Raw genomic sequence first — 23,205 nt, 5'->3', positions numbered from 1 at the left:
ACAAAGAAGGTATAAATAGAAGACAAATAGAAAGGTGATAGACTTAAACCATATTAATTACACTGAATGTAAATGTTCTAAACACCCCAATTAATAGGCAGTAATTGTCATACCAGCTGAAAAATGTAAGACCCAACTAGTGTATTCTGTTAAAAGAAACTCTCTTTAAATATAAAGACACAGGTAGGTTAAAAGAGAAAGGATAGAAAACATATATCGTGAAAACACTGATCAAAATAAAACCGGAGTAGTTATGTTAATGTCAGAGAAAGTAGACTTCAGAACAAGGAATATTGCCAGAGATAAAGAGGGTAGTTTCATAACAATAAAGGGGTAAATTCATCAAGAAGATATAATTCTAAACATGTATGCATTCATTACACCGCTTCAAAATATATGAGTAAAAAACTGGTGAAAGTCTGCATTTGAGTGATTTGAATTAATGAATTATTCAAAAATATAAGTAATAAAATCTATTTTGAAAATTGAAAGATATTTAGACAAATCTATCATTGTACAGTTTATAATAGAAAAAGTAGACATAATCAGTAAAGATTTGAAAGATGTGAACACTGTCAACTAACTTGACCTAATTGACATTTATAGAACATTCAATCCAATAATAGCAGAATACGCTTTTCAGCTTCCCATGCTGGGCTATAAAGAAAGGCTCAATAAGTCTAAAAGGATTGAAATCATGTACAGTATATTCTCTGATCACAGAATCAAATTAGAATCAATAACAGAAAGATATCTAGACACTACCCAAATATTTGGAAATTAAACAACACTCTTAAACAATCTATGGATCATGGAAGAGATCACAAGAGAGTTTAGAAAATAATTTAAAGTGAATGAAAATGGAAAACATAGTACATCAAAGTTTTTGATGTGCAGCCAAAGCAGTATTTATTTATTTATTTATTTATTTATTTATTTATTTATTTTTTTTGAGATAGAAATCTAATTTTTTATTTTTTTTTATTTTTATTTTTTTATTTTTTTTAATTTTTTTTAAATTTTATTTTGTCGATATACATTGTAGCTGATTAATGCTCCCCATCACCAAAACCTCCCTCCCTTCTCCCTCCCCCCTCCCCCCCAACAATGTCCTTTCTGTTTGCTTGTTGTATCAACTTCAAGTAATTGTGGTTGTTATATCTTCTTCCCCCCCAAAGCAGTATTTAGAAGAAAATTTATGGTTTTAAAGTTTGTAGTAGAAAAGAAAGGTACAAAATCAACTACGTAAGCTTCCATCTTCAGAAGGTAGTAAAAGAAGAACAAATTGGGGGCCGAGCCCGTGGCGCACTTGGTAGAGTGCTGCGCTGGCAGCACGGCGACGCTCCCGCTGCGGGTTCGGATCCTATATAGGACTGACTGGTGCACTCACTGGCTGAGCGCCGGTCACGAAAAAAACGACAAAAAAAAAAAAAAAAAAAGAACAAATTGAACCTGAAGTTAGAAGGAAAGAAATAATGAAAATAAGAAATGAAAACAAAGAAACAAGACAAATCAATAAAAACAAGTCCTATTTCTTTGAAAAAAAATTTAAAATTGACAAGTTTTTAGCAAATTGATCATGAGATAAAGTGAGAAACATAATTTACCGATATCAGGAATGAAAGAGTGGACATCAACTGTAGATTCCATAGACATTAAATAAATAAGTGAACATGGACAAACTTATGTAAATAAAATTTTCAACTTAGATGAAACAGGTAAATTTTTTCAAAGACACAAATTTCCAAAACTGTTTCAAGAAAAAGATAAAGTGCTGTATTAACTGTAGAAATTGGATTAATAATTTAAAATCTTTCCACAGGAAGACTCTGGGCTCAGATGTCTATACTGGTGAATTCTATCGAACGTGTAAGAAAGAAACAACATAAATCTTGTGGAAATTCTTTAATTAAAAAGAAGAGGAGGGAATGCTTCTCAACCCATTTTATGAGGCCAGCATTATCCTAATACCAAAAACAGCGGAAGACATTACCAGAAAATTAAACTAGAGAATTGTCATAAACATAGATGCAAAAATCCTTTAAACATTTTTGGTAAATCAAATTCATCTGTATGTATAGGATAAAAAGGATAACACACTATGATCAAGTGGTTCTTGCCCGAGGAATGCAAAGTTGATTTAAAATTCAATATTTAAAGTAATTTCCTCTTTAGAATAAAGAAGAAAAATCATATGATAATCACAATATATAAAAGAAAAAGAAATTGACAAAATTCAACATCTACTGAGGGTAAGAACTCAACAAACTTGGAATAGAAGAGAACTTCCTCAATCTGATAAAATGCATTTTATGAAAAAGTTACAGATAACATCATACCGAATGGTGAAAGACTAAATGTCTTATCCCTAGGCTAGGAATAAGGATGTTTGCCCTCAACATTGCTATTCTACATTATACTGTAGGTTCTAGCCAGTTCAATAGGTAAAAAAAGAAATAAATGTTCAAAGAGATCCACAGACACATCATGGTAAAAAAATGCTGAAAGGCAAAGACGAGGAGAAAATCCTGAAATGGTAAGAAAAATAGGACTTGTCACTTACAACGGAACTCCAATAAAATTAAGATTACTTCTCATTAGAAATAATGGAGGGCAGAAGGTAGGGGAATTATGTATTTGAAGTGCTCAAAGAAAAAAACTGTCAGCCAAGAATCTTATATCCCATAAAGTTATCTTTTTAAAAATGAAGGTGAACTAAGAACATTTCCAGATAAACAAAAACAGAAATAATTTGTTGCTAACAGAGCTGCTTTACAAGAAATACTAAAGAAAGTTCTTTAGTCTGAAAGTGACCCCAGACAGAAAAAAACAAAGAACACTGGTAAAGGTAATTGTGTCATGATAAAAGACAGTTTGAATGTGTATTTCTTGCTTCTTTTAATTTATTTAAGAAAGAATTTTATAAAATATTATGTATATAATGCATTGTTGGGCCTACAGCATATAGAAATGTAATATCTTTGCCAATAACAGCACAAAGGAAATGGGTGAAATCAAAGCTGCATTGGGCTCAGAAAGTGACTGCATACGGTAACTCAAATCCACAGGAACAAGTGAAAAGAATCAGAAATGATAAATAGGAGATTAATATAAGAAAAGCTATAAATACAAGGATTTAGAATTGAAAAATAATGTGAATCTTTCCATGAGCTTTTTGGAGTACCTTCATATATATTTCCTCTCCTTTCTTCTCTTTTTAGAAATACATTAAATTATATGAAGTAACAATTTTAACAATGTCCTGTAACATGTATATATGTAATATCTATAACAATAATACCACGAAAGAGAGGAAAGGGAATAGAGGTATATAGGAGTAATATTTCTATATCTCACTGAAGCCATTTATGATAAAATGAATATTGTAAGAACTAGGGCAATCACTAAGGAAATAACTCAAAAAATATAGTAAAAAAATTAAAATGCTACATTAGAAAATACTTAATGTAAAAGAAAGTAGTAAAGGAGTAGTAGAGGAAAAAAAAGACATGAGACATAGAAATAAAAGTAAAATGGCAAACATAGAGTCAACAACATCAATAATAACATTAAATATGACTAGATTAAACAATCCAATGAAAAGTCAGAGATTGATGGAAGACTAGATTTAACTAAATGCTGTCTATAGGTGACACACTTTAGATTCAAAGATACAATAGATTAAAAGTACAAGGATGGAAAAAGATATATTATGCAAACAGCAACAACAAGAAAGGTGGAGTGGCAATATCAGACAAAATAGACTTTAAAACAAAAAATGTTATTAGAGATAAAGCAGGGCATTTTATGATAATAAAAGGGGAAATATATCAAGAAGATATAACAATTATAAACATATATGTACCTATGAACAAAGCACCTATATTTATGAAGCAAAAACTGACAAAAATGAAAGGAAAAATGGATGCCTCAACAGTACTAGTCAGAAGTTTCAGTACCCCATTTTCAAGAATGAATAGAATAACTAGGTAGTAGATCAACAAAAAAAATAGGACATGAACATTATGAAACAAGTAAACCTAACACATCTATAGAATACTCCCTCCAACAACAGTAGATTATATACACTTCTTAAACACTTTTGGAATATTCTCCAGGATAGATCATATGCCAGTTCATAAGAAAAATCTCAGTAAATTTAAGAGGATAGAAATAATAATAATAATTGTGTTTTTTGATCACAATAAAATGAGACTAGGAATCAATAACACAGAGAAATTTAGGAAACTCACAAATATTTGGAAATCAAACAACACACTCCTAAATAATCAATGGATTAAAGAAAAAATCAAAGGAGAAATTAGAAAATACTTTGAGATGAATATGAATACACCACTTACTAAAACTATGGGATACAGCTAACACAGAGCATAGAGTATAGCTGTAAATGCATATATTAAAAAAAGAAGAATGAGAGGAATGGGTAAAGGGGCATGAAAATCAAGTACAATGTATTTGGAGAAGTAAAATTAAATTAAATTTTAAAAAAGAATGATCTGATATTAATAACCTAAACTTCTATCTTAAGACACTGGAAAAAGAAGAGCAAACTAAACCTAAAGCAAGCAGGAGGAAGGAAATATTAAAGATTAGAGCAGAAATTAACAAAATAGGGAATAGAAAAAACAATAGAGAAAATGAATGGAGCCAAAAGCTGATTCTTTGAAAAGATTAACAAAATTAACAAATCTTGGTGGTCTCTATCATATATCTTCATTTAAATAGACAGTCTGGCCCCTACAGAAAGGATCATGAAGAATGATTGTAACCTACTACAAGCTTAACCAAATGTTACTCTTGATTGCAGTGGCCATGCTGGATGTGGTAGCTTTGCTAAAGGAGATCAGTATGGCCACAGGTAAATTGTACACAGCATTGATTTAATTGAATGCATTCTTTTCTATCTCAATCAGGAAAGAGGTTTAGAAACAATCCATGTTCATTTGGAATACACAACAAAAGACATTTACAGTTTTGCCCAAGGTTATGTTAGCTCTCCTATATATTATAATATGTTGCTATGTGTCATAATACAGTCCAAATGGATCTAGACTGTCTGGGCATCCTGTAGAATGTCTTATTCATCCATTACATTGATGACATCATGCTGATCAGGCAGGATGAACAAGAGGTGACTAGTATGCTGGAAGTCTTGATAAGATCCATGTGCTCCAGAGGATGGGAGATAGACCCTATGAAAATTTAGGGACATGGTACTTCAGTAAAGGTTTTTAGGAGTCCTGGGGTATATCAGGACATTGCCTCCAAAGTGAAAATGAATTGCTGCATCTTTCATTTTTTACTACAGAAAAGCACAGAATCTGGTAGAACTCTTTGGATTCTGTATGCAACACATTATACACCTAGGAACACTGCCCCAGCCCATGTACTGAGTGGCATGAAAGGCTGCAGCTATGAATGGGGACTGAAAAGGAAAAGCACTCTGTAACAGGCAGGGCTGGCTACATAGTCTGTGGGGTCCAGTGTGAAACAAAAATGTGGGATCCTTTTTTCAAAAAGCAGAAAAAAATGCCACTGAAGGGACTAAAATATAAAACGTTTCCTTTAAAAAATATTTTATATCTTACAAAACATAATAGGGGTTATAGTGGTACATGAGTAGCAACATAACCTTACAAACTGCAAAAGCACTTTTGGTGTCATAATTTTATAAAATACAATAATTAATGAGGCTTTGTTAATGTTGTATCTTGATTGATTATAAGATTTTTCTGACTTGCTTTTCTGTAAATTCATCATCGTATACTTTTAGCAAATTCATTTTCAATCAATATAATTGAAAGCAATGTTAGTTGCTCTTGGCAAATGCAAGGTTGTGAATGATTTTTGATAATTTTTTAACTTTCTTACAATGCAACTGTTGTTATAATTATACTTAATACTGTAGTTATTAAGAGTATGAGGGTACTTCAAAAAGTTTGTGGATAAATGAAATTAAAAGATAATACAAATCTTCCCATGCACTTTTTGAAGACTCCTCATATTTTATAAGCTGTATAACAATGAAATAAATTTCTTTCTTTCTTTTTTTTTGTTTTTTTTGGCAGCTTTCGGGTAAGGTGAACCAAATCCTTGACCTTGGTATTGCAAGGCCATGCTCTAACTAAGCTAACTGGTCAGCTCTAAATTTCTGACAAATTATTTCAAAACAGGAATTTTAATACATGTAGAGCTGATGATTGCTGTGGAACAATTTTTTGAAAAACATTTTACTGTTCCTACAAGTTAGTTTTATTTAAGTATGAATTTAATTTTAAATATTAATTATAAGTTATTGTAGTTTTGCAATTGTAAAATTGTAGCTGATATAGCAGTTACATTGTAATATTTGACATTTCCTGTAACTCGTGAAGATCATTCAAGAAGCCCCAAGTGGCTTCAAGCTTTTATATTATCTAAAGTGCATGTTTATACATTTTATCACTGTATCTTAAATTACAAGGAAAAAATTAATTTAAAAATAGTTTTCATTAATAATTGGCCCATCTTAAGCTTTATATGAAAATAGTGTTCCTGTCTGTCAAATGTGACCATGTTTAAATTTATATTTCTAAGCCTATTGATATTTGCCATGTTGTAGAAGTTTTCAAAATTAGAGACTCTAAATGCTTGGAATAATTCTAATAGCTCCCTGATATGCTTTACTACAATGTCTGTGTGTGCTTTTATTTTGTACTGACAACATGTACTGCCTAAACTATGGCAGTTCCTGTCCCAGCTCTCAGGCCTGGGAGTTGAGATTTGTGCAAATGCTGCAGAGATGGGATCTGGGGAACAGACAGGCAAGCTAGACTTCCACAGCGGTTTTATGCAAGCTCTTTTTTTTCCTACCACTGTTGCCACCACTGCTGCTGCTGCTGCTTCTCCACTGTTCTCTCCACTGTCACTGCCGGCAATGGGGCTGGTCCCCACCTGGCCACCTTGGGTCTCTAAGGGGCCCATGACTGCCCTGAGGCATGCACGTGTGACAATGCTGTGCCTCCAGGCCTGGGTTATTTTCACTGCTCAGGCACATGCCCCATCATCCCATCTAACTTCCCTTACAAAACACAAGTTCAATGGTAAAATTGTTACTAATTTCATGATTGTGACATAGAGCACTAAACCAAGCATGGGGACCTTCTGAGAGTGGGGCTTTGCACAATTGCAGAGATCATATGCCCATGAAGCATGTCCTGGCAGCAGGTCCAAGCTGTGGTGCAAGTAGCCCTTCTGCTTGGGCATATACTCCAGCAGACTCGATGTGTCAGCGGTGGAAAAAGATGTCATGTAGAGCAAGCCCCAGTAAGAAAATCACAAGGCAGGCCCCTAGGGTTTTGGAGCAAGATCATGCCATCTATAGCAAGAATTACCTGCCACTTGAAAAACAGCTCCTAGTGTTCTGAGCCCTGATAGAGGTGGAACTCTTAACCATGAGGCACCAAACAACCATGCTTCCTGAACTACTCGTCATGACTTGGGTCCTCTTGGATTCACCAAGTCATAAAGTTGGTCAGGACAAGCCTTAATCCTTCATAAGATGGAGCAGTACATCCGGGACCAAGCATAAGCAGGATCAGAGGGCACAAACAAATGCATGAACAGGTAGCCTAGACACCCGTATCATTCATCATGGTTACACCTGTGCCCTCTTTCAGCTCACTCTTAGGGTCCCATATGACCAGCCAAAGGAGGAGCAAAAAGCCTGAGCTTGGTTTACGGATAGAACAGCGTGGTATGCAGGTGTGAGGTAGAAATGAGTGGTGGTTGCCCTGCAGCCTCATTGAGGTTTGGTCTTGACTGACAGTGATGAGAGAAAACCGTCCTAATGGGCAGAGCCTTGGGTGGTGCACCTGACCATCCAGTTTGTGCTAAAGAAGTGGCCTGAGGTTAGAATACATTTGGACTCACTGGTAGTGGCAAATGACCTTGACTGTCTGGTGATGAGCCTGGAATGAAAATGTTTAGAAGATTGGAGAAAGGGAGGTCTGGGGTAATGGCACGTGGGTGGACATACGGGAATAGGGACAAAGTGTGAAAATCTTTGTATCACATGTTTATGCCCACCATAAAGCACTCACCACGGAAGAGGCACTAAACAACCTTTTGGACAAGATGGCTTAGCCAACTGATGTTAGCCTTTGTCAGTGGCTACCCAAGTGCTGGCATGATAGGCACATCACTTCCTCTCAAAGCACATCACTTGAATACAGGCAAGAGAACAGAGGTTTAGTTCCCAGCTGCTATACATTGAGCAATCACAAACTTTCTATTATTGCAAAGCAAAGGTTATATTCTGTCACTTTAAAGTATAGTATAATGATTAAGTAGTAGTCAAATTAGATCTCTAAACTTCCTCTAAGCACTCACATTTTATGATTTAAATATCATTTGACGTTAATAGCTCTTATTTATTGACTATCTACTGTGTATTACTATGCATTTCCTAGGGTCTAAGTCTTGATGTTTTTTAAAGTACTAAAATCCCTTTTTATCTCTCATTCCACTTTTTACTTTCAATCCACTTTTTGGATTGAAAAATATAAGAATCTTTTTTCACATATAGTTATTAATAATATAGATTTTACTGTATTCCAAGCATCTAAATAAATTGCAAACAGCAAAATTAAAGAGCAAATCTGAGTTCCCATGACAGCAAACTGAAAGCAATGACCTTTTACATTTCCCTTGTGACTCCAGGAATGAGTAATCCTTGAAAGATTAGAGTGAAAGATTAACTGCTAGATTTTAGAAATCTCCCAAGAATAATCACAGCTGTTATTATAGCAATTCAGTCTGTATGTGTGTATCTGCATGTGCTAAAAATTTATCAAATTATCAAAAATGTTGGAAGTCTTGTTAAGGTAGTTTTAAATGATTAGTGTCAGAAGGTTATTGGCAAAACCTTATTACAAGTTCAGAAATTACTTAAATGGTCACAGTCTGTAGATTGTACACTAGATTTACATAAATTGCATTCTAGTATATTGTACACAGAAATAGATGCTTCTGAGCTCCTTGTAATAATAAAGCAGTATTGGACCTTGTATTCTAGTTGTATCAGGTCTAAAATTATTAGTATAATTATTTAAATATTAAAACTAAACTTCCAAATGAAAATACTGATTAGTATCAGCAGCATAATTAACTTTAGAAAATTTCATTTTAACTATTACTCTTAATCATGATCAGTTTGATAGTCATGATCTGTTAGACCAGCTGTTCCCTTTTACATCCAATTAATCAGCTTCAGATCTTCAGGAAACTTGCCTGGGGCCTGCCAGTCACCTGACAGCAATGATGTAGAGTAGAAAAAAAGGCTGCTCTTTGCCAACCCCACTTCTAGGATTTTATATAATGGAACTCACTTTTCTTAGGGAAATAGGTAATTAGTCACACTTTTCTCTAGTTTTCATTTTATTCATTCAGTTAATTAATTCAGTGAACATTTATTGAGCATCTACAATGTGCCCGGTCTGTTCTAGGCAATGGGCATATATCAATGAACAAAATACACAAAAATTCCTGCGCTGAGAAGCTTACATTTAAAGTAGAGAGAGAGAGACAATAAAATAAATCATAGTTTATATAGCATGTCGAAAGATGGTTGAGTATTTTGGAAAAAAGATCAAGGAAGGGAAATAAGGGAAATAATAGGGGGTGGGGAGCTGCAATTTCAAATAGGGTGGTCAGGGAAGGACCCACTGAGAAGAGGACATTAAGCAGACCTAATTCAGCTGAGAGAAGAGTCATGCGGCTCTCTGGGGGAAGATCATTCCAACAAGTACAATGACCTCGAGCTGGCCTTCCCTATTAGTTTTTAGTCTGCCAGTTTCCTCTGTTTAGGCGATTTGGTAAGGATGGGAAATGTGAAATAATTTTGAAGTTCTGATTGATTTAGAAATGTTGAAATGTCTATAACCTATTGTTTTCTCGGCCTCTTTCTTCACCCCTTTCAGCTCAGTTTGAGTTTTTAAATCCATAGTTCCTGATAGAGATACCCTACATAAGAATAGTGCTGAAGATTAGTAGATATCACATCCCTTCCTAGTGGGTGGAGATAGAGAGAAAGGGCTCAGAAGCCAACTAAGAAAAGAGATCCAGCTTTAGTGTTTGCCCCTGTGAAAGTGCTGCTTGTTGCAACGTTTGGCATGTGAAGAAAGGTTCTCAGGACTCATTCAATCCCAGGTCAGCAGGGACAAAAACCTTGAAAAACAAAACAACAGCAATATAATGAATAATTCCACTCCTTCCATTTCATACATTTTAATGTTAAATGGCAACAGCAGTAGTTAATACAGTTATAAAACAGTAAAATAATATTTCCAGTATAATTTTAAATTCTGGATACCTAAGGGAAAAGGTATGAAACTTCTGCTTTCCTTATATTAACTCTAATTTCCAAAAGCGTCCTATTTATTGTGGTGGTGGTAGTTGTGTCAAGGGACACCAGGTTTCTACCTGTAGGGTCAGGCTTTATTATGAAAATGCCTTAAAAAAAGGGAAAGTGTGCTGAACAAACATAAAGCACCGCTACTGTTCACCAGGTGCATTGTTGCTTCTTTTAGAAATAGGGCCAAGTATTTAACAGCATTAGACTAATATGTATTCATCTATAATGAAATATGTATTCACCCGTAACGAAAGCCATACACTTGAAACTTTAAGAAAAATTCACTTTATGTTTTGTGAATGGACAAGTTATTTAGTTTCTCTGCCTCAGCTTGCTCATCTACAAAGTGAGGACAAAATAGGATAAAATACCTGCTTTATAGCGTTAAAGTGAGGATTAAATGGGATAATTTGTGCTCATCACCAACAATAGTGTGCAGCATACAAAAAGCGATAAAAAATGTTGACAACTCTTATTAAATTCAAAAAAAGTATTTGCAGTGGAGGAGCACTGTATCGCGGGAGCCCCAAATCTGAAAGGGTACTCGCGTTGTGTTTGCTTGTTCCAAAGAAAGTCACCCAATATTCAATAGGTAGAGAAATCGGTTTATCAGACTTCCGGGAGGTGCTGATGGCAGCGGGTGGGCTAGAAATCCGCACCACCGTGGGCTACATACAACAGTTATATAGTGAACAGATCAAAGGAAAGGTGTAAATCATTCGCAGGCTTATGTGTAGACACTCACCCAACTCAGAGAGCTCGGGAGATCTGGCTGAGTAGACAAGTTAACTTACTTGTCACCCTTCTGGCTCCAGAGTAGTTAACACTAGGGTTCTAACTCCATTTACATGTTAATTTATTTACGTAGGGCTCCTGCTTTCTACTGTCTTTTATTTGTCTTAAAAGAGACATGCCTTTTCTTGGGTAAACTACCTTGGCAGAGGGTAGTTTCCCAGGGAGCGGGAAGTAGGTCTGTGTCCCGCATTTACCTTACAGGCACGCAGTTATACTGAGGTCTAGTGTAAGAATACATCTCTCACGGTCTCTTGTAAACTTTCGATTTTACTGTAACAACCGCTCCATTAACTTATTACTTCGGTTGTCTCACATTTATTAAAAACCCTCATTGTGTGTTATGTCTTGTGTCAGGGAATTAGTTGATCTTAATCCAGTGCTTTGCTTTTCACTGGAGGACAAGAGTTGACAGAGTTATTAAATCCCAAGTGCCTGTCAGATATTCAGCTTTTTAGAAAGTGCATTGTCAGAAACTAAATTAAGAACGCCCCCAAAGGCGCTCGGGTCAGGTGGGAAGGTGAGAAGGGCTGGGCATTGTGCCCCAAGTTATGCAAAAAAGGAGCTCCTGGCCTCAGCCTATTGATTGGACATTATTTCTAAATGGCGGCTGAACGGGATGCAACTCTTTAACTCTTGAGTTAAATCACGTGCTTAAAAGTGGAGGTGGCAGCGGCCGGAGGCCTCCTCCCTCCGGGCTGACAGCTGCATCCTGATCCTGTTCTGGCCACATCCTGCTTCTTGACGCTCATTGGAGAGCGCTGTCGGGCGAATTGGGGCCTCACCGGCGGCAGGTGTCCCCAGGTAGCCTCGCGGCGTGGCCGTCGCCTTCCCGCCTGGCTCGGAGCCAAGGGAGGGCGCCGGGGAGATCCGTGCGCCACGGGGATCCGGAGACCGCTGGAGCGGCGCCCGGCCGAGGGCAGCCGGGGCCGGGGTGAGGCCGCGCCCCCTCCCGGAACTGGCCGGGGCTGCGCGGCTGGAGGAGCGGCGGGTGCGGGGCGGCCGCGCGCCGGGGGCCATGGAGGTGCTTCCCGCGGGTGGGGGCCGGACGGGGCGCCCGGAGCTTGAGCGCGGCGGCGAGGCGAGGCTGGAGGAAGCGGTGCCCGGAGTGCCGCGGGATCCACCCCTCCGCGGGGCGGCGGAGCAGCCGCAGGGCTCCCGGGACTCGTGGGAGGGCGAGGAGGATCCGGAGCCCGGCGCGCCGCCGGGCGGCCGCACGAGCCGCACGGCGTCCCTGGTGAGCGGGCTGCTCACCGAGCTGTACAGCTGCACCGAGGAAGAGGAGGCGGCGGGCGGGGGCCGCGGGCCCGGGGGTCGCCAGCCGCGCCGCGACAGCCTCGACAGCTCCACCGAGGCCTCCGGCTCCGATGTGTTCCTGGGCGGCCGCGGCGGCGCCGGCGACTCCCGCGTGCTGCAGGAGCTGCAGGAGCGACCGAGCCAGCGGCATCAGATGCAATACCTGCAGCAGAAAGGTGAGGGCCGGGGGAGGGGGACCAGGAGCCTCCCAGAGCCGGGCCCCCCACTTCTGCCCGAGCTCCAGCGCTCGCCTGTGCGCACCTGGACTGATCGGCCCGACGCTCAGATTGCGTCTCCTTTGATCTGACGCTGGTGCCACCATTGTCACGGATTCCTGACTACACTTAGTTCTTAGAGCTCCCGCCCCTCCCATCCCCTCTCGAGTCGTGGAGTCGAGCATCAGTTGTTGGAGTGGTCGCCCCCGCCCCCCGTTCCCTCCCGTGTTTGCGGAGGCCGGTGGAGGGAGGCAGCAGTCCTGATTCTAATTTCACCTGGACAGCTGTTAGGACAGGTTTGGAGTTTCTGCTGTGTACGAGTACAAGCTGCAGTGACCTAGAGGGCGCCGGGAAAAGAGGTGGCTCCTAGGGCTGTAATGTCTTTTTTTTTTTTTTTTTTTTTTAAAGCCCGCCTTCTCTGGCCAGGCCGCTTGTCTAGTGTTTAACTAGTGAGGCAGGATAATTCGATAATCCGGTTTCGAGCAGAGCGTGTGAGTTCCACTTCTGCCAGAACATATGGGCCTGAGCAGCTTACTAGTGTCTTTTATTTTTGCTTTGTTTTCTTTTCTTCTTGGTGTCGGATAAGTGGAGGGCCCTAGAGTTCTGGTTTCATTACAGAATTTAACTTGCTGGTACCTTCAGTTGGTGTGGAGAGGTCGATCCGAGAAAACGGCCTTGGCTTACAGGGGAGAGGCTGATTTGGTGTTTCTTTTGTTATCAGTCTCTGATGCTCCTGTCCTAATTGATATTTTTTCCCCCTCAACTGCTCGAAATAGCTTGCCTTTCAGGCACTAACGCAGTTATTTGTCTTTTTGTACAGATGTATCAAGACTCCAATTTACAAAACAAAGTGAGGTGTGGAAAACACATGTTAAGCCACCATAACATTTCCTAAAAGTAATGTCCTTGTGCTAAATTACCACGGGAGGATCTCCTGTCTCCCCATTGTAAAATCTGCCTAGCTGGTTCCAGAAAAACAAAACAAAACAAAACAAAATACAGAAAAAGCATAAATCTGTCTGTTTTCTCAGACCCGTGTAAATAGTTTACAGCTTCCTCTTTTGGCTTCCTAGTGAAGCTTTTTCCCCCAGCTGATTGTTACAAATGGCTTCCACCTTCCTCCTCCTGCTTGGGACTTTGGCTGGAGCTGTGCCATTTCATTTTATACAATTATTTGGCTTTTCTCAGAGTGTCTGTTTATGCCAAAAGTTCTGTAGGGCAATAGTTCTTTCAGACTCCAACAATATCAGTTTTGAAGAATTATGATTTGGCTTTCTCTTTTTACAAGACTTCACTTTTCACTATGGAGGGAATTTGGGGGATAGTAGTTTTCTTTTGGAAGGGGAAAATTGTCAAGCTAAAGTTTAAAGAATAGGTGACAGTACAGCTTTACAAGTGGATTTTATATGAATGACCATTCTGCTAAATTATTCACAAGATCTACAAGAGTCTGTTTTGCCCAAGTTCCAGTCTTATTGCATGGCTGGTTTGCCTGCTACTCCTTTCTTCCTTGTAGTCAGCCCTAATAGGATGAACAAGGTGCCATACACACTCAGGCACACACACACCCCTTTATTGATAGACATCATTAGAGTGCAAAGACTAAAGGATCAGGTGATGGATACAGCTGTCTGCATAAGTACTACTGATTATTAGGTTGATTTTTTTTTTCAGGGCCAAAAAAATCCCTCCTAACATTACTACTCTGCGTTCAGTACAAGTTTCATAAAATGCAGATAATTTTTGTGTCCCCTCTTCTCACTGTTAGGGATTTTGCTTTAGCACCTATTTAGATATTTAACACATGTGGGTCCTTTATTTATTTATTTTTGGCTGTGGAATTTTATTTAATTGACTGTATATGTTTGTGGGGTACAGATTTACGTATCAATACATGTGTGCAATATGTGGGTATCATATCAGGGTAATTAGTATACTCATGTTTATAAAATGTAATCAATCTTTGTGACCCTTCACTAATTTCTTGCTAACCCCCTCCCCCTTCCCTTTTTCCACCTCTAATAACTAGAGTTCTGTTCTCTTTTTTTCTGAGAGTTCAATGTATTATGATTCTCCCTCTCCCTCTCCCTCCCCCCTCCCTCCCCTCCCCCTCCCTCCCCTCCCCCTCCCCTCCCCTCCCCTCCCCTCCCCTCCCCTCCCCTCCCCTCCCCCTCCCCTCCCCTCCCCCTCCCCCTCCCCCTCCCCTCCCCTCCCCTTCCCTCCCCTCCCCCTCCCTCCCCCTCCCCTCCCCTCCCCCTCCCCTCCCCCTCCCCTCCCCCTCCCCTCCCCCTTTCTTCCCCCACTTATGAGTGAGAACATGCAGTATTTCTCTTTCTGTGCCTGGCTTATTTCACTTAACATCACTTTCTCTAAGTTTATCCATGCTGCTGGGAATGGTATTTCATTCTTTTTTTTTATAGCAAAGTAGTATTCTATTGAGTATGTATACCACAGTTTCCTTATCCAGTCATCTGTAGATGGACATGGAGGTTGATTCTATATCTTGGCTACTGTAAATAGAGCTGCAATAAACATGGAAGTGCAGGTATCCCTCTGACATGATGATTTCCATTCCTTTGGATATATTCCCAGCAGTGAGATAGCTGGATCATATGGCAGTTCTATCTGTAATTGTTTGAGGAACCTCCATACTGTTTTCCAGAATGGCTGCACTAATTTACAGCCATACAGTCTGTGGGTTCTTTAAGTGAGGCACCAAAATGGTTTCTTAGGATATTTGGCCTGTTTTCTCAATGCTTCCACGGTTTTGGGGATTATCTTTGGAGTCCAACTTCTGAGTTGATATCCTGCCACTGTTCCTTACTAGCTCTGTGACCTTGGGCGAGCTATTTAACTTCTTGATCTCATTTTCCTACAAATCGGGGTAATAATAATACCTACCTCAGAGGGCTATGGTGAGAATTACATAAGTTAGTGTGTATGAAGTGCTCAATAAATGTTAAATACTGTTTTTATGATCATATACCCTGGAATTCCTTAGGAAATTGGTCACTGTCAGTTGACAGTCTCATTTTCCCTCAGTTATTTACTCACTGAGGAAGGGGCTGATGCTGTGGGGCATACAAAGACGGAGACCAGCTTCTGTCCCCAGGAGGCTTTTATACCAGCAGATACTGCTGCAGAAGACATTTCCAAACTCAACTCTGACATTTTTTTCTCATACTGAACAATACATATAATTCAGAGAATTACAGAGTTGTAATTAAGAGTCACTGAAAATGAGATAATTTAAAAATCCTTTTCTGGAGGAAAAGTATAATTTAAATGCCAGGTGATAATATTCCTTTTATTTCTAGAAGGACAATTATTTAAACATTCAAAGAAAGATATTTCCTCTATCAAAAGGAATCTAGGAATGAAGAGCTCCTGGTCTCCTCTTGTAGCTCGTTTCCGTGTTTAATCATTCTTGGAACCCAAATATTTTCAGTTAACCTATGTATATTCTTCCCATTATATCCTACCATGTCCGAACTTCGGGCGAGAGAAAGAACTGGCCTTTGTCTTCTTCTTCACAGTAATTCCTTATTCTTAAGGTGTTGCTTATGTTTATAAAGGCCATTCCCATTTGTTTCTCAGCGTAATCTTGTGTGCTAGGCATATTTTGAAACTTGGAGAACGGCCTTGCCTAAGATCACTCAGGTAGTTGGCTGATCCAAAAGCAGTTCTTTTTAACACGAGTTCAGATGCATTTTCTGGGGTGCGATCAGGTATGACCGCTGTTAAATCATCTGCTGCACCTCTGATGCAGACTCTAGAAGTTTATTTCCTTTAACCTCTAGAGTATTTTTCTCACTTTTGGATTCTTTTTTTTTTTTTTTTGTTCTTTTCTCTCTAGTTTATTTAAATCCCTTTCAAAATGAGTAGATCCAAACTCCACACAGGCAGGACCTCTAATGAGGGGCTCGCCCATGCCAAGTTGAGTGGAAGGCTTTACCTGCTGGCTGATTACATGGTAGTGACTCATGATATGAGCGTTTAACAGAGAAAACTCCCACATTGTAATGATTATTCATATAAAGACTTGACAATTTTGATTCCCAAGTCTCTTATCACTTGTAGGAAAACTACTGTTGTAAATATTAGTTTTATGAATGTAGAATTATCATAATTTACCTGTTTACAGAAATGTGTTTTCTATCATATTTGAAAAATTACTGAGTCTCTAAGATGAAATACTGTACCTAATAGTTAGGCTAGTAGAAGAGCATATATATAAAACAAAGCCAGTAGTGCCACATTCATCTACATTACAAAATGTACTAAAATTATTTACTTTTAGCTGATCATTTACAAATAAAGATGAATGCCTTAAAAACCTTTTGTTATCAGATGTTAGGTTTTTCATTTATGTAATAGACACAAAAAGATTTTTTTCTTGCAAGCCTACCATCTAAGCACTTTAGTGCGACAAAATGTACATGTTCATTTTCAGGCAATGAAAGGTAAGTTTGCAACCAGAGCTAGATGAGGTAAAACTAAGAATCTTTGCTTATGTGTTATTACAGTTAGTTTTGAGGATAAAATTTATCTTACAGTACTTGTCTCATGGACAGGGCAGGAGATGAATGAATGACTTATTTGATCAGAATGTACATGTAATCCTGGGTGGGAATATAGAATTAGTTGGTTTAAATGGATGTTTTAGATATTTATCTTTTGACTAGTATCACAATGGAATTTGTATTTCTCTCAAGGAATCTTGTTATATTTTTCTTTTTCTTTATTGATAGACACTAATGAACTGAAGACAATCCTTCGAGAGCTAAAGTATAGAATTGGCATTCAGTCAGCAAAGTTACTTCGGCAGCTGAAACAGAAAGACAGACTTCTGCATAAAGTACAGAAGAACTGTGACATTGTGACTGCCTGCTTGCAGGCTGTATCACAGAAGAGAAGTAAGTACTGGAGTGGGGTTGGTCCTTTTGCCACATGTGACTGGAATGTTAGTGAAGGTGAGTCAGTAGTCATTGTGTTTTTGAATATATTGAAAAGTTCTACATGGAAGCTTATGTCCTCAGAACTAAGATCTATGAACAACTCAGCTTCCTGTTTTTTCAGTTAAAATGTATACTTCATGTCTAATGTTATAATATTAGTTTTATTATTCTAGATTTGAGGTAGTATTCCACTTTGACATTGGTTATTTTTACCTGATCCTACGTAATCTGTTTTAAAAAATCCTTATTTTTAAAACAGCATCAAATAGATACGACCTAAAAGTCATGTCCTTGTTTTTATTCTCTGTGTTGCTCTAAAAGTGAATTAAACAATTGACTAAAAGAAGGAGACTCATGTAACAATCTTACAACTTGCTCAGAAATCTGAAAAGGACAAAATATTTTAACAAATGAAACCTATCTATTGGGTAATCCACTTATAACTAAGAGCTGCATGTTTTGTTAATTGAGTTGAAAGTAAATTATTAAATTACTGATCTGTGTTACATACAAGATATAAAACTTGTGAAGTAATTTTATAATTCTCCATGCAATGGTTTTACATTTTATTCTGCTAACATTTCCCTATTTTTGTTTTGCATTCTTTATTAACATGCAGCACGGCAGAACAGTATGTTCAGGTATGGTAAATATAGGCACAAATGATGTGTTTTAATAAAATGCCCTTGGCTGCTTTTCAGGTGCATGTGAGATATGCCTTTTCTTGCTCTTTTACTCTGTCACATTTTATATGTAAAGTGACATCTCCTAGATTTTTTTTTTAATTCCAAAGTAAGATGTGTTTGTTTACATGAAACAATCTTTAGGGCTTGAATAGTTTCAGATAATAAAATTGATGACTTACATTCCATTCTTACGTTTACTATTAAAATAAATTCTGTGTTTTCTTGTTTCTCTTTTATTATATTGCTGTTTGTTATCCCCAAACTATTATTCATGCTGCTTACTAAAGGTTCCACCTAATGAGTGTTAAACAGAATGCTGTTTTATCATCATCATAGTATCATTATGGCTTATCCATACCAAGCAGGAACGTAGCCTGGCTTTGAATAGGGTTTTCTCCAGTCAGGCACTTGTCTGAAATAGCTGAGAAGGAGGATGTGTGTGTGTGTGTATAAATTTGACATGTTTTATAAATATTTGATAGTTTTCCATGGATTCTAATTCACAAGTATCAAGTAAAAATTATTACTTCCCCCTTTTATTATGAGATACCTTGATTTTGATTTTTCTCCTTGCAACTGTGTTTTAATCTAATTTTATCTGTTATTGTTTTTATCAGAGGTCAAAAGCACAAAATGGTAAATGCATGGAGTTTCTATGTGGGGGAAAGTATAAGTGGTTTGCTTAACCTGTTTTTCCTGAAAGCAGAAGGGAGGCCATACTAATTATTAGCATTGTGTAGATTTACAATTTTATGCATTGCTGTTTTAAGTGTTTAAGTTATGCTGGTTGAATTTGTGAAATGGTGTTATAAATCTAGTAATGAAATCTAGCTGTCACTTACACTGTGGTAAGAGAAAAGTATGAGCAAATGTGAATATATATAGAAGTATTTTTATTTTAGCATTGCTGATAAATATAGGAATTTTAGACAGCTTATAGCTTCATTTTATTAATGTGTCCACCCTGGCATCCTGATAATAATGTGATTGAATCTTACTATTTATCATAAATGACTGGCAGAAAAAAGTTATACTTTGTCAAATATGTGAGTGACCCTTGTTTTTCCTTTTCTGTGGCTGTCTTCTCTACAATAATACCTTGTTGTCTGTGGTAGGAAAAGAAATTTGTGTGGCCCTGAGTTTGGTGGCACTGAAATTCAACATTTTCTACTAAAAATAATTCTCCGTGTGTGTTTTTAAAAAATGATAAAAGCAGTCACACTCAACCAGCAATTTCACTCCTAAATGTTTACTCAAAATCGAAGACATACGTCACCACAAAAACTTATATACAAATGTTTATAGCAGTATTATTCATAATAGCCAAAAAGCAGAAACAACCTAAATGTCTATCAGTGGATGAATGGATAAACAAAATGTGGTATTATCCATACAGTGGAATGTTATTTAGCCATAAAAAAGAATGATTCATATCACAACACGTCAAGACTAAGAATTTTATTTAAATCTTCAAATACCACTTTCCTCTGCAAAGAAATAGACTATTCCAGTGTTCTCAAACTTTTCTTCTGTGTATTAGAATCCATGAGGATCTTTATTTTTTTATTTTTTATTTTATTTTTTTTGTCTTTTTCATGACGGGCACTCAGCCAGTGAGTGCACCGGCCATTCCTATATAGGATCCGAACCCGCGGCGGGAGCGTCTCCGCACTCCCAGCGCCGCACTCTCCCGAGTGCGCCACGGGCTTGGCCCATGAGGATCTTTAAAGAGATCCTAAGGCTTGGCTCCCACTCCCAGACATCCTGACTTAATTGGCATGGAGTACAATCTGACCATGGTGATTGTTAAGCTCCCTGGGCTATTCTAAAGTGCAGAAAAATTCTGGGAACCACTGGACTATTCCCTGTTATTGACAGCTTCCTGAGGACAGGATGACGGCTGATCCTCCTTTGAGTCCCTTGTCTATCACTTTGTATAGCATATTTAACTCAACAGTTATCACTACAGATCCATTGCTTGGTTCCCTGCTAATCTGCTTAGAGTTTATGGTCGTCATCCTGATGTCTCACTTGCATACTCATTTATCCCAGTCTCCATTTGTCTCCGTCACTCTCATCTGGGAGCATCTCTTTCTCTCTCCTGTGTTGGATCTTGCCTTTCCTGGATCGCACATTTCCCTCTCTCTTGGTTATTCTTTTTATATCATTGCCCATGTCCTCTTGAGAGAGGGTGCCTGTGAGGTAGATTTTTGGGAACCATGCATGAATGAAAATGTCTTTTTATTTTAATCGATTGATGATTCTATACCTGTTTTAGTGCTTTCTCACTTCCATTGTTGCTCTTGAGAAGTCGAAGCCTTTCTGGTTCCTGAGACTTTGCATTGGACTGTTTTTTTTTTTTTTTCCCTTTGAAAGCTTGTGGAATCTTTTCTTGGTGTTCTGAAATTCACGATCATGTTGCTTTGTGTAGGTCTCTTTTCACTCATTTTGGTTATTTTCACTGGGCTTAGACAGGCTCTTTCAATCAGGCAATTTATGTCCTTCAGGTCTGGAAATTTTCTGTGAATTATTTGTTTGCTACTTTTCCCTCTCCGTTTTCTTTTTTCTTTTTCCTCTTTCTGGAAGTCTACTGTTTGGCTGTTGGAACTTCTGGACTAGTTCTGTAATGTTCTCTTTCTTATTTTCCACTTCTTTGGGTGTTTTTGCTTTAATTTTTTGGAGATTACCTCAACTGTATTTTCTAATCCTATTACTGAGAGCTCTTTTCTGGGTTGTTGTTTGTTTCTTTTATATGGTATCCTGTTCTCACTTCATAGATGCATTATGTTTTCTTATTGCTCTAAGGACACTGATGATAAAAGAGCAGAAAATAACAATTTGCAGGAGATAGATTATACAGGGAGGAAAGAAACTTTTGAAACTGCTCTTATCTTTAGTGGCTGTCCTCCGATGTCCGGCAGTCCTTGGCTGTCTGCTCACCATTAAGTGTGGGAGTCTAAAATGCTGACTGGAACTCTGGGCTCCCTGGTGGGGGTCACTGATTTTGAGCTTCACTGAAGGGTCAGTTGGATGGGCCCTTTGTTGTGGAATACCCCAAGTCAGTATCTTCAGGTCTGTCTTCTGGGGCTGGTCAGATTCCCCAGGGAAAATCTTCTGACCTGCCTGGAGGGTGAAGGGCTGGCTGCTGACATTCTGGGAGCTGCGTGGGGGAAGGGAGCTGGGAGTCTACATTCAGCATTCAGCACGCATGTGTCATTGAGTCCGCTCTTTTGGGTAGGGTACTCACCCTCAGCTGGTTGTCCAAGGACTCTCCGTGTTAACCGTCTTCAGAAATGAAACCCTCAAACTTGTGCAGGGGTGGATGAGAGGTAGTCGCCCAGCCTCATGAAGTAGACGGGGGAGGTAGAGATCCAGCTACTTCTCAACAGCTTTCTCCTAATCTCCGAGTTAAGCTTCTTGGAGAACTGGTTGCCAGTCCCTGAGTCTTCTGTGGGATATTTGGTGACACACAGGTTGCATTTCAGCTAGGATCTGTTAGGTCGATTTCTACTTGTCTGTATGCTTTTCCAGCTTCACAAATCCACTGCTGTTCTCTCTGCTCTTTTCCTCCCTAATCCTTGTGGATTAGGATAAAACAAAACCAAACCAAACCTCTTTACTGTATTTTTAGCGTGGTTTTGGTGGAGACCAAAATTAGATGACTTTTTTTCTCAGTCTGCCCCCTTAACCCAGATGTAATTATTCCCTTTTTATAAGCTCATTTGTTTTGACAGATGAAAATAGATTAAGGTAGGTTTGCCTTAAATTTGGAATGTGGCTTCAGACTTGTGAATTTTATCACAGATTTGTTAATATTGACAACAGTTTTAAGTATGTTTTTGATATATGATTAGCAGCTTGGTGTCCCCTGAAGTAACTTAATAAGAACATGACTAGATAAAAGAAACTGAAATTGCTTACAATATATTTTGGCAGCAGTTACCCCTCATTTTCTTTAAACTCTTTAGTATCTTATATCTAAGAGTTATTTTTTCATTTTGTTAGTATTTATTCTTACATACATGCAAATTTACATAATATATGGAAGTACAATAATAGCATTTAAATCTCTAACTTCTGGGCTGGCCGGTTAGCTGAGCTGTTTAGAGCGCAGCTTTCAACACCAAGGTCAAGGGTTCAGTTCCCCATGCCAGCCAGCAAAAAAAATCTCTAACTTCTGAGAGATTCCCGTAGCTTTGAAAAAAAGAATAGATGTTTCTTATGATCTCATTCCAAAGGGAACTGATTTTTAGACCAAAAAATTTTTTTTCTGAATCTCAGTCATGATGATTTACAACTGTCAAAGAATTAAAAAATGATTTCTATGTATCCACAACCTTTGGTTGAGGAAAGTGAGGTATGGAAGAGTTAAGAGTGTTGTTGAAACTCACTCAGCTGGTTGATAACTCAGTCAGGACACCCTGGTTGGTGCCCTTACTATCAGTTATGACAAAAGAAAACTATATATACAGCAGCAGGGGGAGTTATCTTTCTCTTAAGCTTTCATAGAACAGTATTAAGGTTTATGTTCTCTATATTGCCAGGGTAAGACAGCCTATAAAACTAAAAATGATACAAACTAGGATAGACATCATGTGAGAGCAATAAAGAGACCCTTTTAGAACTATAGGTTTACAGAACCTTTTTAGTACTATATATACATGTGTGTGTATATAAATATATATATAGTGGCCATTTGTGTATTTATATTATGAGAGAATATTTCTAGAAGTGGGGTATTTTATTATTTTATATTTTAAAAAAGGCGTTTTCATTCAACCATCTTTTTCAGACTATATTTTTCAAAAGTACTATTGATTTATTCAACAGCTATTTATTCTGCA

The 23,205-nt window shown here is 38.2% G+C and overlaps 1 protein-coding gene across 1 annotated transcript in view; it reads left to right on the top strand.

Moving 5' to 3' along the window:
• Positions 1 to 12,224: 12,224 nt before the first annotated feature.
• Positions 12,225 to 23,205, top strand: part of TBC1D30 (TBC1 domain family member 30) — a 72,913-nt gene continuing 61,932 nt past the window's right edge. The window contains exons 1-2 of the mRNA XM_063075802.1: positions 12,225 to 12,678; positions 17,469 to 17,633. Coding sequence (XP_062931872.1) covers positions 12,225 to 12,678; positions 17,469 to 17,633 — 619 coding nt within the window. The remainder of the gene's footprint in view (positions 12,679 to 17,468; positions 17,634 to 23,205) is intronic.

This window comes from Cynocephalus volans, chromosome 12 (genome assembly GCF_027409185.1).
Source record: "Cynocephalus volans isolate mCynVol1 chromosome 12, mCynVol1.pri, whole genome shotgun sequence".
NCBI classification, from domain to species: domain Eukaryota; kingdom Metazoa; phylum Chordata; class Mammalia; order Dermoptera; family Cynocephalidae; genus Cynocephalus; species Cynocephalus volans.
The sequence above is the reverse complement of the archived record's forward strand: the minus strand, read 5'-3'. Positions and strand labels throughout refer to the sequence as shown.